Source organism: Oncorhynchus clarkii, chromosome 2, assembly GCF_045791955.1.
Source record: "Oncorhynchus clarkii lewisi isolate Uvic-CL-2024 chromosome 2, UVic_Ocla_1.0, whole genome shotgun sequence".
NCBI classification, from domain to species: domain Eukaryota; kingdom Metazoa; phylum Chordata; class Actinopteri; order Salmoniformes; family Salmonidae; genus Oncorhynchus; species Oncorhynchus clarkii.
In genome coordinates, this window is record NC_092148.1 from 85897483 (window position 1) to 85912980 (window position 15498).

The 15498-nt window shown below is 40.7% G+C and overlaps 1 protein-coding gene across 6 annotated transcripts in view; it reads left to right on the forward strand.

Annotated features, from left to right (window-relative positions):
• LOC139375378 (anoctamin-1-like) overlaps positions 1-15498 on the forward strand; it is a 105328-nt gene that overhangs the window by 25521 nt on the left and 64309 nt on the right. For 4 of the 6 annotated variants that reach the window (XM_071117139.1, XM_071117114.1, XM_071117123.1 and 1 more), the window contains 2 exons: positions 10362-10709; positions 14539-14637. In XM_071117139.1, coding sequence (XP_070973240.1) covers positions 10362-10709; positions 14539-14637 — 447 coding nt within the window. Of the gene's footprint in view, positions 1-4098; positions 4327-10361; positions 10710-14538; positions 14638-15498 lie in introns of those variants that run through there. The other 2 variants (XM_071117132.1, XM_071117105.1) reach the window with 2 other exon arrangements.

The window sequence follows — 15498 nt, forward strand, 5'->3', positions numbered from 1 at the left end:
TTGAAGATAACAAACAGCAACAGCACTAGCCTATGTCAATCTACTATCTCCCATAGTACAAAAGTTCACCTACTCTATTCTGTGTGAGAAATAAATATTCCAGACATAGTCTGGGACAGTTGTGGGATGCAATTGATCCTAAATGAATACAACCACTAGCATCAAAAAACATTTTTTCCCAATGTGGCTGACGCAACAGATCAGAACGTTTAGCTTGAAATATGTTGATAAACTATTAGGCTATTTATTCACATTATAAGCGCAGCAATGCACTCATGGTAGTAGGCTATAAGCCCGAATGTTCCATTAGTGGAAAACACCATTATCAAAAGTGACCGCAAGTGCGATTATGCATGTAATGCTTTTATTATAAAGGTGCACTTGAAACTCATGCGCTGCTTATATGCGCCAGTTAGGCTCTACACCCCTTGTAAAGTTCATCAGCAAGTGTATAGGAGATGTTGTACCCACTGTGACTTGTAAAACCTACCCAAACCAGAAACCGTGGATAGATGGCAGCATTCACGCAAAACTGAAAGCGCAAACCACCTCATTTAACCATGGCAACGTAATTGGGAATATGGCCAAATAGAAACAGTGTAGTTATTCCCTCCGTAAACCAATCAAACAGGCAAAACATCAGTACAGAGACAAAGTGCAATGCAATGGCTCAGACACAAGACATGTGGCAGGGTCTACAGACAAACACAGATTACAAAGGGAAAACCAGACACGTCGCGGACACCAACGTCTTGCTTCCGGACAAGCTAAACAACTTCTTCGCCCACTTTGAGGATAACACAGTGCCACCGACAGGGCCTGCTACCAAGGACTGTGGGTGGCATGCCGGCCCAGACGGCATCCCTAACCATACTCTAAAATATATATATTTTTGTTGGTTGCTTCATGATTCCATATGTGTTATTTCATAGTGTTGATGTCTTCATTATTATTCTACAATGTATTTAATAGTAAAAAATAAAGAAAAACCCTTGAATGAGTAGGTGTGTGCAAACTGTCACATATATTTGTTATTTTCTTTGTTTTTGGGGACATGGGGAGGGTTTTCGGTGTGGCGGGAGGGGGGGGGGGGTAACTGACAATGAGCCCTGGTTGCTAGGGGGGTGGGAAGTGGTGAAAGACGTGGTGGGGCGGGAGTTGGGTGGTTGGATGGAGACATGTTGGATGGGTGGGGTTAGGGGAATGAGGTGGAGGGTTGGGGGTGGAGGCTCACTACTTTTTGTTTATTTTCCTTTGCGTACTATGTTTATTGTTACAGTACGTTTTGATTCTTTAATATGATTAAAATGATCAATAATTTATGTTTACAGTGCATTCAGAAAGTGTTCTTATCCCTTTTGACTTATTCCATATTTTGTTGTGTTACAGCCTGAAATCAAAATAGATTAAATCTATTTTTACCCTCACCCATCTACACACAATAGCCCATAATGACAAAGTGAAAACATGTTTTTAGAATGTTTGCAAATGTATTGAAAATGGAATACAGATATATCTTGTTAACATAAGTATTCACACCCCTGAGTAAATACATGTTATAATCACCTTTGACAGCTGTGAGTCTTTCTGGATACTCTCTAAGAGCTTTGCAGAGCTGGATTGTACAATATTTGCACATTATTATTTTTTAACTTCTTCAAGCTTTGTGAAATTGGTTGTTGATCATTGCTAGACAACCATTTTCAAGTGTTGCCATAGATTTTCAAGCTGATTTGAATCTAAACTGTAACTATGCCACTCAGGAACATTCAATGTCATCTTGGTAAGCAACTCCAGTGTATATTTGGCTTTGTGTTTTAGATTATTGTCCTGCTGAAAGGTGAATTTGTCTCCCGGGGGTCTGTTGGAAAGCAGACTGAAGCAGGTTTTCCTCTAGGATTTTGCCTGTGCTTAGCTCTGTTCCATTTCTTTTTATCCTAAAAAAAACTCCCTTGTCCTTGCCGATGACAATCATACCCATAACATACCCATAACATGATGCAGTATTGTGGAGTAACTACGATGTTGTTGATCCATCCTCAGTTTTCTCCTATCACAGCCATTAAACTGTGTAACTTTTAAAGTCACCATTGGCCTCATGGTGAATTCCCTGTGTGGTTTCCTTCGTCTCCGGCAACTTAGTTAGGAAAGATGCCTGCATCTTTGTAGTGACTGGGTGTATTAATACACCATCCAAAGTGTAATTAATGACTTAACCATGTTCAAAGGAATGTTTAATGTCTGCTTTAAAAAAAAATGAATCTACCAGTACGTGCCCTTCTCTGTGTGGCATTAGAAAACCTCCCTGGTCTTGTGGTTGAATCTGTGTTTGAAATTCATTGCTCGACTGAGGGACCTTATAGATATTTGGTCTGTAAGTGTGGGGTATAGAGATGAGGTAGTCATACAAAAATCATGTTGAACACTATTATTGCACACAGAGTCAGTCCATGAAACTTATTATTTGACTTGTTAGGCAGAGTTTTACTCCTGAACTTATTTAGGCTTGCCATAACAAAGGGGTCGAATACTTTTTGACTCAAGATATTTCAGCTTTTCATGTTTTGTTAATTTATACAAGTTTTTAAAAACATTGTAGTTCACATGGCTGAAAACCTTGGGATAAGACAAAATGCCTTTGGTTGCCTTGGGTTCTTGAGAGTAAGCCTTCTACTAGCTAGCTACCAGATGCGCAGCAACTTAAGTACTTTGGACTGGGTTTAAGAACTCTGAGATTAGGCTGAAAAATATGTTAGCATTGACAGAAATGCTACAAAAAGTTAGCGCAACGCTGATTCTCTATGGGCACATGAGAGCGATAAATTATACATTTAATCAAAACTGTTCTACCTACAAACGTATTCAGTCCGACAAATGGTAAGTCCAATGGTCACCGTATGGATGCTATAATCTCGTTTTAATCATACGCCAAGAATTTGAGCTAGGTGGTTGCAAGACATTGAATTTTTTCCTAACGAAAAATCCTGTATATGGTTCTTGGTACCAGCTGAACGTATCATGACCAGATGCAGGGAGTGTGTTGTGTTACTCCAATAAAGGAGTTATTGGAGTTAAACAATATGACACCATTGACATTGGTGTCATATTGGCTTAGATGTGATGGTAGGAAGATTTGAATTTATCATTGAGCATCAATCAACTCCTACTTATTGTGGGGGCCGTCCCCCCCACCTGTTGGAATTTACTTAAAATGTCACTTGATAACACAAGTGTAAGGATCTGGGTGTAGTGGGTGCGAAGTCAGGCACAGGAAGCAGAGAGTTCAGGGTAGTGCTATTTAATGCACAAAAGGCGAACATAAGCCACCCCACGAAAACACAGGGCGCACACAAAAACAAATGCCCCAAACACGGGGACTAAAACAGTCCAGCAAAAAGATTTTTCCACAAACACGAAAACACGTTAACTTCTAACGTGCACACTAGTCACACAAACAATCCTGCACAAAGAGCAGGCGGGCCGGCTGGCTAATAAAGCCCAACTAATCACCAAATAAACAACAGGTGTAACCAATAAACAGACAAGGAGGGGGAGGAAAGAATCAGTGGCAGCTAGTAGGCCGGTGACGACGACCGCCGAGTGCCACCTGAACGGGAAGGGGAGCCACCTTCGGTAGGAGTCGTGACAACAAGTACCAATTGACATTGTTAATCACTGTAATATTTTGTGTAGATGGTTCTATTACTCTAACTAATCTTGTGAATATACACAGCATTAGAAGTGTTTAATCCCCCTTGTTCAACAGCGCGTATCCAGTGCCACATCTGAAGTGGTACACCTTCGCTGTGTTGCGATGACACAATCTCTCACTGAGGGCCCTCTCAGGGGAATGTTTGTATTGGTTGGGCCAATGTTTACATTCTAATGAAATGTAACGCAGCTTAACCTTGACCTCGGAATGACTAGCAGACCCAGAAGAAGATGGGAATATCTCTTATACCTATGATATGTAATGAGAGATTGGGAAATGAGAGGGCACCTTGTCGCATTCAGATCAAGTCTAATATTAGCTACTTGGCATCTCAGACTCTCAGACTCTTCTCAAGTAACAAGTACTAGGTCTTGTAGCAGGGAGACTTTGGGCTTGTTTCAACGCTGTGGACGGTGACAGAGAGAGCGAGAGAGAGAAAGAGAGAAAGAGCTGTGTTTGATAGCAGTAGTATGTGGCAGCACTCGCCTAGTGATGGGAAGATGGCTGGAGAAACACCAGAGAGCTCAGGGACTTCACTGCTTCATGACGCAGAGGCTACACCTAGGAAGCCCAGGCACTTCTTAAAGGATGTAATTTTTCATGGCAAATTTCAAGTGAGTAGAATGACAAAGATACAGTATGTATGAATTTACATAATGTGTTTACATACTAGGAGACTGAGACTAACTATCTCAGGGGGAAATCTTCATCACATAACAGTTTGCTATATGTTTTTATAGTAAAGATAGGTTTGGCAGTTATTTCACTTGCTTAGCCTTTTGATTTGATTGATTTGTTGGAAAATAACAGGTGAAAGTCAGAATTGTGTTTGTTCAGTGTAAATGTAGTTGAAAAACCTACTTACTCATCAAGTGGGTTGAGTAATAGCCTGAATATGTTTTTCAACTGCATTTACACTATTTTGCCTATTGTTAATCCATTCTTTATAACTTTTTTGTAAGGTTTTTATCTCAAAATAGTTGAGAAATGGCTTGACCTGGTTTGGCAGTTTGTAGAGAGATAATTATCATGTAGGCTAATTACAGAACAAGTATCTACTGTAGACATCTGACACGTTGTACTGTCTTGTTCCCAGGCATGGAGTTAGACTCAGCACAGAGGGGGCGGGGCGTTCTCGAGGGGCCCGTCTGACCAAATGAATTGCTGATCGGGCCTATCATAAATGCAAATTGCAAATTAGGATGTTAGGCATTCAGCCGCTAAAAATAAATGTGACCAGTCATGCTCATCAGTCTATAGGGAATCAAATCGGCTTGTGTGTATTTTCATACAGAGCCCAGTTTGAGCGGAATATCACGTGTTGCGCAGTGACAGATCACTCTCACAGCACATCAAATCAAATCAAATTTTATTTGTGACATGCGCCGAAAACAACAGGTGTAGACTTTACCATGAAATGCTTACTTACAAACACAACACCAACAATGCAGTTCAAGAAAGAGGGTTATAAAATAAACTAAAGTAAAAAAAAATATATAAAAAGTAGAACATTAAAATAACAGTACCGAGGTTATATACAGGGGGTACCGGTACCGAGTTAATATGCGGGGGTACAGGTTAGTCGAGGTAATTTGTACATGTAGGTAGGGGTAAAGTGACTATGCATAGATAATAAACAGCAAGTAGCAGCAGTGTAAAAACAAATGTCAATGTAAATAGTCCAGGTGGCCATTTTGATTAATTTTTCAGCAGTATTATTGCTTGGGGGTAGAAGCTGACTTTTTATGGCTAGGGGTTCCGCTTGCGGAACGTTTCGATAACATCCGGTGAAATGGCATAGCGCAAAATTCAAAAATAATATTTGAAAAATGTAACTTTCATACATTCACAAGTGCAAAACACCAAATTAAAGCTTAACTTCTTGCTAATCTAGCCACTGTGTCAGTTTTCAAAAAGGCTTTACGGCGAAAGCAAACCATGCTATTATCTGAGGACAGCACCCGATCAAACAAACACATGACAATCATAATTCAACCTGCCAGGAGCGACACAAAACTCAGAAATAACGATATAATTCATGCCTTACCTTTGAAGATCTTCTTCTGTTGGCACTCCAATATGTCCCATAAACATCATAAATGGTCCTTTTGTTCGATAAATTCCGCCGTTATAGCTCCAAAATGTATTTGGTGCGTTTGACTCAGTTCCAAACACCAGTTCCAACTCAAGCAACATGACTACAAAATATCTAATAAGTTACCTGTAATCTTGATCCAAACATTTCATACAACTTTCCTAATACAACTTTCGGTATTTTTTAGCGTAAATAATAGATACAATTTAAGATGGGATAAACTGCCTTCAATAGCGGATAAAAACAAAGTGGAGCGAGCTTTCAGGTCATGCGCCCCAACCACAACAGTATACTAGACTCGACCCTCGTTCTGAACAGCCCTACTTCTTCATTTCTCAAAGGAAAAACATCAACCAATTTCTAAAGACTGTTGACATCCAGTGGAAGCGATAGGAACTGCAAGCAAGTGCCTTAGAAATCTAGATCCAAATAGAAACCTCATTGAAAACACTGTCACCTCAAAAAAAAAATCCTGGATGGTTTGCCCTCTGGGTTTTCCCTGCCAAATAAGTTCTGTTATTATCACAGACATCGTTTTAACAGTTTTAGAAACTTTAGAGGGTTTTCTATCGAAATCTACCAATTATATGCATGTCCTATCTTCTGGGCCTGAGTAGCAGGCAGTTTACTTTGGGCGTGCTTTTCATCCGGACGTGAAAATACCACCCCCTATCCCTAAGAGGTTTTAAGGAGCTTTTTGGACCTAGACTTGGCGCTCCGGTACCGCTTTCCATGCGATAGCAGAGAGAACAGTTTATGACTTGGGTGACTGGAGTCTTTGACCATTTTTGGGGCCTTCCTCTGACACCGCCTAGTTTATAGGCTCTGGATAGCAGGAAGCTTGATCCCAGTGATGTACTGGGCGATACACACTATCTTCGGTAGCACCTTACAGTCAGATGCCGAGCAGTTGTCATGGTTGCCATGGTTGCCATGGTGAGGCTGTAAAACCTTTTGAAGATCTGGGGACCCATGACAAATATTTTCAGTCTCCTGAGGGGGAAAGAGTCAGGTCTCTGACCTCCTCCCTATAGGCTCTCATCATTGCCGGTGATCAGGCCTACCACTGTTGTGTTGTCAGCAAACTTCACAATGGTGTTGGAGTCGTGCTTGGCCACGCAGTCGTGGATGAACAGGAAGTACAGGAGGGGACTAAGAACGCACCCTTGAGGGGTCCCCGTGTTGAGGGTCAAACATGTGTTCTGATAAGCCCACTCATTGCGCAACATTTCTACATGCAACATATATCCACTGTTAAAAAGAGGCTATTTATTTCTCAACTCCTCTTAATATTAAGCAACTGCCATTTGAGTGCAGGCATATGGTAGGCTATCATCAGCTACCTTGCAGTCTGAGCAGGAGGCAGTCTGCATGTTGAAAACATATACTGTAGGCCTACTTAATAGTTTGAAACCTGGAAGTTTTACTTCATAGCCTATTACAAGGAAAAAGGGTACATTAAGCCCCCTTGTTTTTAGGAAACCATACACAAAATCTATTATTTTACCAAATATTTAGGCAGAGGTCATCATTTCATGGCAAATGTGAAGGAAGAAACCACATGGAAAAAGTGGTAAGCAGGTTAGGTCCCCAAAAATAATTTTCACCAAGTCAAGAACATTTATTGTGTTAGAGGTTTCGTGATGCTTGTATCTAAACCAAAGTAGAACATTTTAATATTGTTCTATACTTCCGTTGGAGTATCTATAACCTTCAATATGAGGTCCTAAACCTAACATGAAAGTGCATCCTTGTAGCTGTGTGGGCTAATATAGTCAGAATGTTTGCCTTGGGGTAAGTTGAGCCAATGACCACGGAGTAAGTTGAGCCAATGGTTGAGCCAATGTCAAGTTGTACATATTGAAGTGTTTTCTTCCCATGCGTAATGCAAGCCATTATCACTGGGATATTAGGTAACAACAGGGCCTGGCCTATGTTAAAAGTGTTTGTTAGGTGTTTAGCATATGTTAAAATATGCTTAAAATTATTAAAAAACAAAACTGTAATATTTACATGAATTCTGATTATTTCCAGGGACACACAACATCCTGAAATATACACTGGGTGGACAAAACATTAGGAACACCTGCTCATTCAATGACATAGACTGACCAGGTGAAAGCTTTAATCCCTTATTGATGTCACTTGTTTAAATCCACTTCAATCTGTGTAGATGAAGGAGAGGATAGATGTTAATTAAAGAAGGATTTTTAAGCCTTAAGACAATTGAGGCATGGATTGTGTATTTGTACCATTCAGAGAGTGAATGGGCAAGACAAAATATTTAAGTGCCTTTGAATGGGGTATGGCAGTAGGTGCCAAGCACAGCCGTTTGAGTGTGTTAAGAACTGCAACCCTGCTGGGTTTTTCATGCCCAACAGTTTCCGTGTGTATCAAGAATCGTCCACCACCCAAAGGACATCCAGCCAACTTGAAACAGTGGGAAGCATTGGCGTCAACATGGGCCAGCATCCCTGTGGAATGCTTTCAACACCTTGTAGAGTCCATGCCCTGACGACTTGAGGCTGTTCTGAGGGCAAATGGGGGTGCAACGCAATTTGAGGAAGGTGTTCCTAATATTTTCTACTCTCAGTGTATCAAATAAACAACATTTGGTCACATCCATGTGTTTATCAGATGTTATTGCGGGTGTAGCGAAATGCTTGTGAAAAAAATAAGTTTCCTAAGAGCTAGAAGCGAGGCAGCCCTCTCTGTCGCTGCCATTTTTTATTTTTTGTGTAATGTCTTTGTTGAAAGAATACTATATTTCCCTTGACGGATTGATACTGAATATCTCAACTTACTCCACTCTCCCCATAACCTTACATAACCCACATCAGTAGTGAGTGCCTCCTAAAATCTTCCCAGTCAGTGTTACAAATGGAACAGTGTCTTAGATTTTCATCATTTATTTGACCTTTATTTAACGAGGCAAGTCTGTTAAGAACACATTCTTATTTACAATGACGGCCTACCCCGGCCAAACCGCCCTATGGGACTCCCAATCACGGCCGGTTGTGATACAGTCTGGAATCAAACCAAGGTCTGTAGTGATGCCTCTAACACTGAGATGCCATAGACCGCTGCGCAACTCGGGAGCATGTGAGGTAGAGTATGGAATTGGGTGGAATTGTCAAATTAGGTCATTGAATTAAGTGATTGTATTAATGTGGGGCGGGCCACAATGATTAAAAATAGAAAATCAGTTGGGTCAGTCAGTGCTATCAAAATAGTCTGCAGGATTATTGGACAATATTATTACAGCTGATAAGTCATCAAACCAATCCAGATCGCTAAAGATCACAGTCAGTCAGCTTTGCTCACCCAAACACAAGAAACACCCACATGTCTGCACACACACAGGCAATCATCAATCGTTTTGGCACTCTGACCTGAAATAAGCTACTGTAGTTCAGGAAGGCCTTAACAATGCTCCATGTAACTGCCAGTTAGGTAAATAATACTGTATGTTGATAGCATTTATATGCAGTTCTTCATCAGCCTATAACACATCAAATCAAATATTTGTTTCTATAACTTCATAGGTGATGTTCCAGAGATAACCCTGTTAGATGTATCTAATGATAATCGTGACTATTGGACCACCAGGTCAGGAATAAGCAAAGAGTTTTGGTCACACAAACATTAATGGTCAAACAAGCTTGGATTTCAGCATTTGTTATATCCCTCTGAAAACCTGCCATATACTGTACATATCCAAGTGAAACCGGATCAACCATGAGTATGTCATGCATGTTGTTATAATCATGACACAAATATCCAAGTGGATATATAGGAATTTTGATTATTTGTGTAAAAAAATGTAAATGTTATAATGGCCATATAAGACGCCTTCTTTTAAACAAGCCACAGTATAAGATTGCAATTCTATGTGAAGAAGAACTTTCTCTCAATAGTTGAATATTTTCTGGTTTGTAGGGAAACAGTAGATGAGAAATCTGGCATATTACACTATTGTCAAAATCCTACATTTATTTTTTCAATATTTTATTCTCCATTTGTTCTCTGATTGTTATGATTATAAAATATATTTCGACCTTCTCTGCTGTGATATATGTTCAGGAAAATCCTATTGAATTTTGTTGACTAATAGATTTTAACACTATAACTATAGACACCTTTCATATAAATGAATGATATATCATAAAACATAGCAGCAGGAATATTTGTTTAATTGATTGTACACACACAGAGTAGCAACACAAGCCTTTTTTTGGATATAAAAATGTTAAATACATGTTTTTAAGTAAATAGTTAACCAAATAATTATCAATATTGCTTGCCTTGCAAATCAGCATTCGGGTTCTAAGTCACTGAGAGTGATCACTTCAACTCAATTCCTTATCAGCCCTATTGGGACTAGCTTGACCCCACCTTGACCCCTGTAGTCTAACTGGCTCATTAACCATGCTGTGCCTCTCACGACAAATGGCAAAAGCTGCACAGCACACACACATACGCACGTGCACATGATCCAGCTAGGCATCTAGCCCAAGCAGCCCTCTAATGCACAGCCCTCCCCTCTCTCACCAGCTCCTAAACTGCCTGACACCTGAGGAGAACACAGGATGTCAGCATGGCCTGTACTTTCAGGACGGAGAGAGGCGGGTGGACTACATCCTCACCTACCACATCAAAAAGCCCAGCAGCTCGCGCTCCAACCGACAGTCCTCCCGCTTCACTGACAACGCCTTTACACGGAGCCTCCGCCGTGGGACAGCCAGGCTGGGACGAGCGCCACCCCCTCAGCCCAGAGGTGACCCGGAGGTGGCCTCCCAAGACCACAGCATGGACTACCACGTGGACGACAAGCGCCTCCACCGGGAGGAGTTTGAGGGCAACCTGAGGGATATGGGCATTGAGCTGGAGAAGGATGAGGATGTGAGTTGCTTCTCTACGACTTCTCTGTTCTGTTCTTTTTGACCAAACACACGATATTATCAGCAATGTCCAGGTCTAGCGTTAGCTTAGGGCAGAGAGGGGAGTGTATTCCACACAACACAACACCGCTGCACCTCTACAGTCTTTGTTTTCCAGCTGGCTGGTGGATCAGGGGTATTTTTGTCTTTGGGCTTAGGTCAGCCAGTTTGCCTTGAGCCCCCACCATGTAACAGTATACAAAAGATACATTGTACTTTGGTACAGCACCAGCTGAAACCGGCCTATAGAGGGCTAGCAGGACTTGCAGCAGTAACCAGGGTAACTGGGGTAACCCGGGGTAACCTTTTAACCTGCCTGGCTACTGTCATTGGTTTGTTTGTTTGTTGGATTTACAGTGCCTTGCAATAGTTTTCAACCCCCTTGACGTTTTTCATATTTTGTTGCATTACAACCTGTGATTAAAATATATTTTTATTTGGATTTCATGTAATTGACATACACAAAATAGTCCAAATTGGTGAAGTGAAATAAAAAAAAAATTACTTGTTTCAATTTTTAATTTTTTATCAATCAATGGAAAAGTGGTGTGTGCATATGTATTCACCCCCTTTGCTATGAAGCCCCTAACTAAGATCTAATAGGAAAAATGCCAAGGGGGTGAGTACTTTCGCAAGCCACTGTAATTTGGTCCAATTTGGGTCCTGAGGAAAAACCATTTGTGAACCATTGGTTTAGACTCTAGAGACGACCCTTCAAAGTAGGAGGATACATATGCAAATAAAAACTGACTGGTCCTTGGTTACAATAATCAAATCAGATTGTGATGTCATGATCTAGGCCAAAATCTCCATCCCACCTGAACAGGCTGGGAATTCCAGGATTTTTTTTCAAACAGCTCTTACACAAAATGGGCATTATCCAAATGTTCACAGTTTTAGTGTCATTTTGACCTCATAGTGGGAAAATATCATAAAAAAATTGTAAAATCTCGTTTTTAACTGCACTGCCCCTTTAAACATTACATAATTAGTATCAGTGTTATGCTTTATTTTTCATGTTCAAAGCCAATGCATTTTGAATTCAAAATCACTGATCAGGATCAAAAGAAAATATATTTTTTAAGTATGGCAGCCGTTGAATCAACTTGTTGGATTAGATGTCATGAGAGTGAATGAATAAAGGAAACCCCTGTGTAGTTCTAGTAGTAGTCTTGTGGTGCGTTGACCAACAGTAACCTGCCATGGACAGGACCTGAGGATGTCATGAGGGTGAAGTCCAGTAATATGAGACTAAGTCGGTCCAAGTGCTGAGGATGGCAAGATGACAGCTGCCATGGTAGATCTCTTTACCAAGTCAGGGACAGACAGGGCAGGGCTCTGTGGAAGGATCACACCATGCACAGACACACATAAACACACATCCACACACAAGCACAATCATACACACAGCGCCAGGCAACTAATGTGTGGCAATGCCAGCTGGAAGATCACTCAGAATACCTTGACTGTACTCTTTAAGAGCAGTACAAACTCTGAGAAAGAGAGATATAAATTACGTCATATGTCTAGTATTTTTGTGGACTTTTGTTACAAGGCAGTGCGAGATTTGGTTCTGGGTGCCATTCACTCACTGTGTTATAAATCATCTTGGTATAATTTTCCATTTTGTCCCGAAATTGCATTCAAGCCATCATTCTATTACCAAAGTGTTTCCCATGTGGTTATCGTGTCAGACTGTTCACCGTGGAGGAAGACATACAGAATAATCTCTGTCTTATGATCTTAGCGGAGAGAGTGGAGTAATGTTTAGGTATTTTATCATTTCCTCTCATCGTCTGTCCATTGTGGAGTTAGTTGATTAAAATAGGCGCCCTAAGTATTATAGATCATTAAAGTGCTGTTGACTATACTAATCTGTCTATAGAGGACATTTAAGTGGGAGTAATTCACATCTGTATCTAATAGAGGGAGGGACACTGGGACGGGACTGAAGTGGGAAGGAAGGAAGCAGAGGTGGTGATGGGATGTGGATGAGTGTCAATGTTTGGGATTCAAACAGTGATGTGATTAATACAAAATTCTGCTAGGAAACCCATATGAACTAACCTTGACCCTCTATGTTTCTAGAACATTCTAGTTGTCTCTGATTCTCAAACCAGAATGCAATGTGATGTCTGACAGTGCGAGACTACATTATAGTTGTCTCTGATTCTCAAACCAGAATGCAATGTGATGTCTGACAGTGCGAGACTACATTAAAGTTGTCTCTGATTCTCAAACCAGAATGCAATGTGATGTCTGACAGTGCGAGACTACATTAAAGTTGTCTCTGATTCTCAAACCAGAATGCAATGTGATGTCTGACAGTGCGAGACTACATTATAGTTGACTGGATGTCTTTTAGATCTGCACACCTAAATGTAATACTTGTTGCAGCATCACTTGTTATTAAGGTTCGTTGGGCCAAAGAAAACTAGTATAAATGAAGTAGGACCTGCACACACGGTTGCTCCACTGCGTACCTTTAGTTAGGCTAGTTACACAACCACATTTTGATCCAAGACTGCCTCTATCAAAACCTCTAACTGAGGGCTCTGTGTGTTTTACAATGTGATGGTGGGAACAGGATACATGATACAGTCTCACAAACGAGCTGCTGCATTCCTAAATCACTTCTGATTAAATGCTGCTCTGAGTACTCAAACTGATTCAGCCTATAGATAGCGCTGACACCACCGCGTCCTGAGTTGTTGAAAATGTCACTCCTAATGTTTCAGACATGGTGACATTTGTCGCTTGAAATACAGTACACAGCACAGAGGCATGTCAAGTCCAAGGTACTTTTATAAGATGTTATGCAAAGACTGATGATCTGTATCAACAACAAACATGATGCTGGCTGATAGATGATAGAAAGTGACAAAGGCTGTTAAGACAGTCGGTTGTTCAAGGGATTGAGATCAAAGTTAGAGACTGTGTTTTGTTTAAGATTCTGCGTCCCTTGTTACTAATGATGCTTGTCTTAGCTCTATTGAAGACAATACAAACTGAGATAGCCTGTAACAGGTGGTTGTTTAGAATTTGAGATCAAGTTAGAGGCCATCCCCTGCTAGCCATGCTTGTCTTCTCACAGGAGGAGCTGCAGATTGGAACAGATGCTCTGTGCTGTACCATGTCAGTGGGTGAATGAGCATCTCAGTAACCACTGATTCCATGTAAATGATATCATGGGGGTCATATCTGGGTAACTGGGTGACAGCAGCATCAAAGCCTTCACAGTGAATCCCTCCTGTGTTGATGTTGTTCAACATACAGTACTGTGGAATACTATTTGTGTCGGTACTAGTTTGAACTTTTTTGTCATTGTCCTGGGTTCAAATGCTTACGTTATCATTGTAATGATGATGACGTGTTTCTATAGAAGGGTAGCTGATTCTTCTCACGATTTCCCATGGTGTCTCTTTGTCTCTGTGCCATACAGTAAGTAGCCTTCAGTTCCCAGACATTGTTTTGATTGAACTGACTATAGAAGAGGGATTTGTTTGGAGACCGTTGTTTAACCAACTGTCATCCAGATGAATGTATTGCTTTCCTTAAAGACAAGAGATAAACACATGCATTTCTTTCATTCATTTAGTTTGTTGCCTTTATACATACCTATAATGTTGATGCTGTCATGTCATATACTGTTGTTTGTCTAGCATAAAAAGGGACATTATAGCCAAAGGGTTGGGCATTCAGTACTTGCCAACCAAACCTTAAACTTCCATTTTATTGTTAAAAAAATGAAGTTTATTTCATGAAATGAATTGTTTTTTTGTTTATTTCAGACTAAAACTCCAGGTGTGGGCTTTGTGAAGATTCATGCTCCATGGCATGTGCTCTGTCGAGAGGCAGAGTTTATGAAGCTCAAGATGCCCACGAAAAAAGTAAGTTAACTGTTGAATGATATGTAACGGTTACAAGCTTCTCCAATGAGCTTTGAGAGGGAGGTGAGAACCAGAGGAAACAAGGACAAAGAAAGAAAGGACAGAGGAAGCAAGGACAGAGGAAACAAGGACAGAGGAAGCAAGGACAGAGGAATCAAGGTTTTGACAGCTAGTGACGTTTTCAGACACAGACCTGATGCTGGCCATTCTCATTCTCTCTGACCTGTTTGTGCCCTGGTTAACCTCCTGGGCACAAACATGTATGTATAACATGTATGGAATCATGTAGTAGACCTGAATGTATATATTGTAGGTACACTATATATACAAAAGGTTTTGGACACCCCTTCAAATGAGTGAATTCAAATCAAATCAAAGTTTATTTGTCACGTGCGCCGAACACAAGTAGACCTTCCAGTGAAATGCTTACTTACAGGCTCTAACCAATAGTGCAAAAAAAGGTATTAGGTGAACAATAGGTAAGTAAAGAAATCAAAACAACAGTAAAATAACTGTGAAAAATAACAGTAGCGAGGCTATAAAAGTAGTGAGGCTACATACAGACACCGGTTAGTCGGGCTGATTGAGGTGGTATGTACATGCAGATATGGTTAAAGTGACTATGCATATATGATGAACAGAGAGTAGCAGTAGCGTAAAAGAGGGGTTGGCGGTGGTGGGTGGCGGGATACAATGCAGATAGCCTGGTTAGCCAATGTGCGGAAGCACTGATTGGTCGGGCCAATTGAGGTAGTATGTACATATGTACATGAATGTATAGTTAAAGTGACTGCGCATATATGATGAACAGAGAATAGCAGCAGCGTAAAAGAGGGGGGGGGGGGGCACACAGTGAAAATA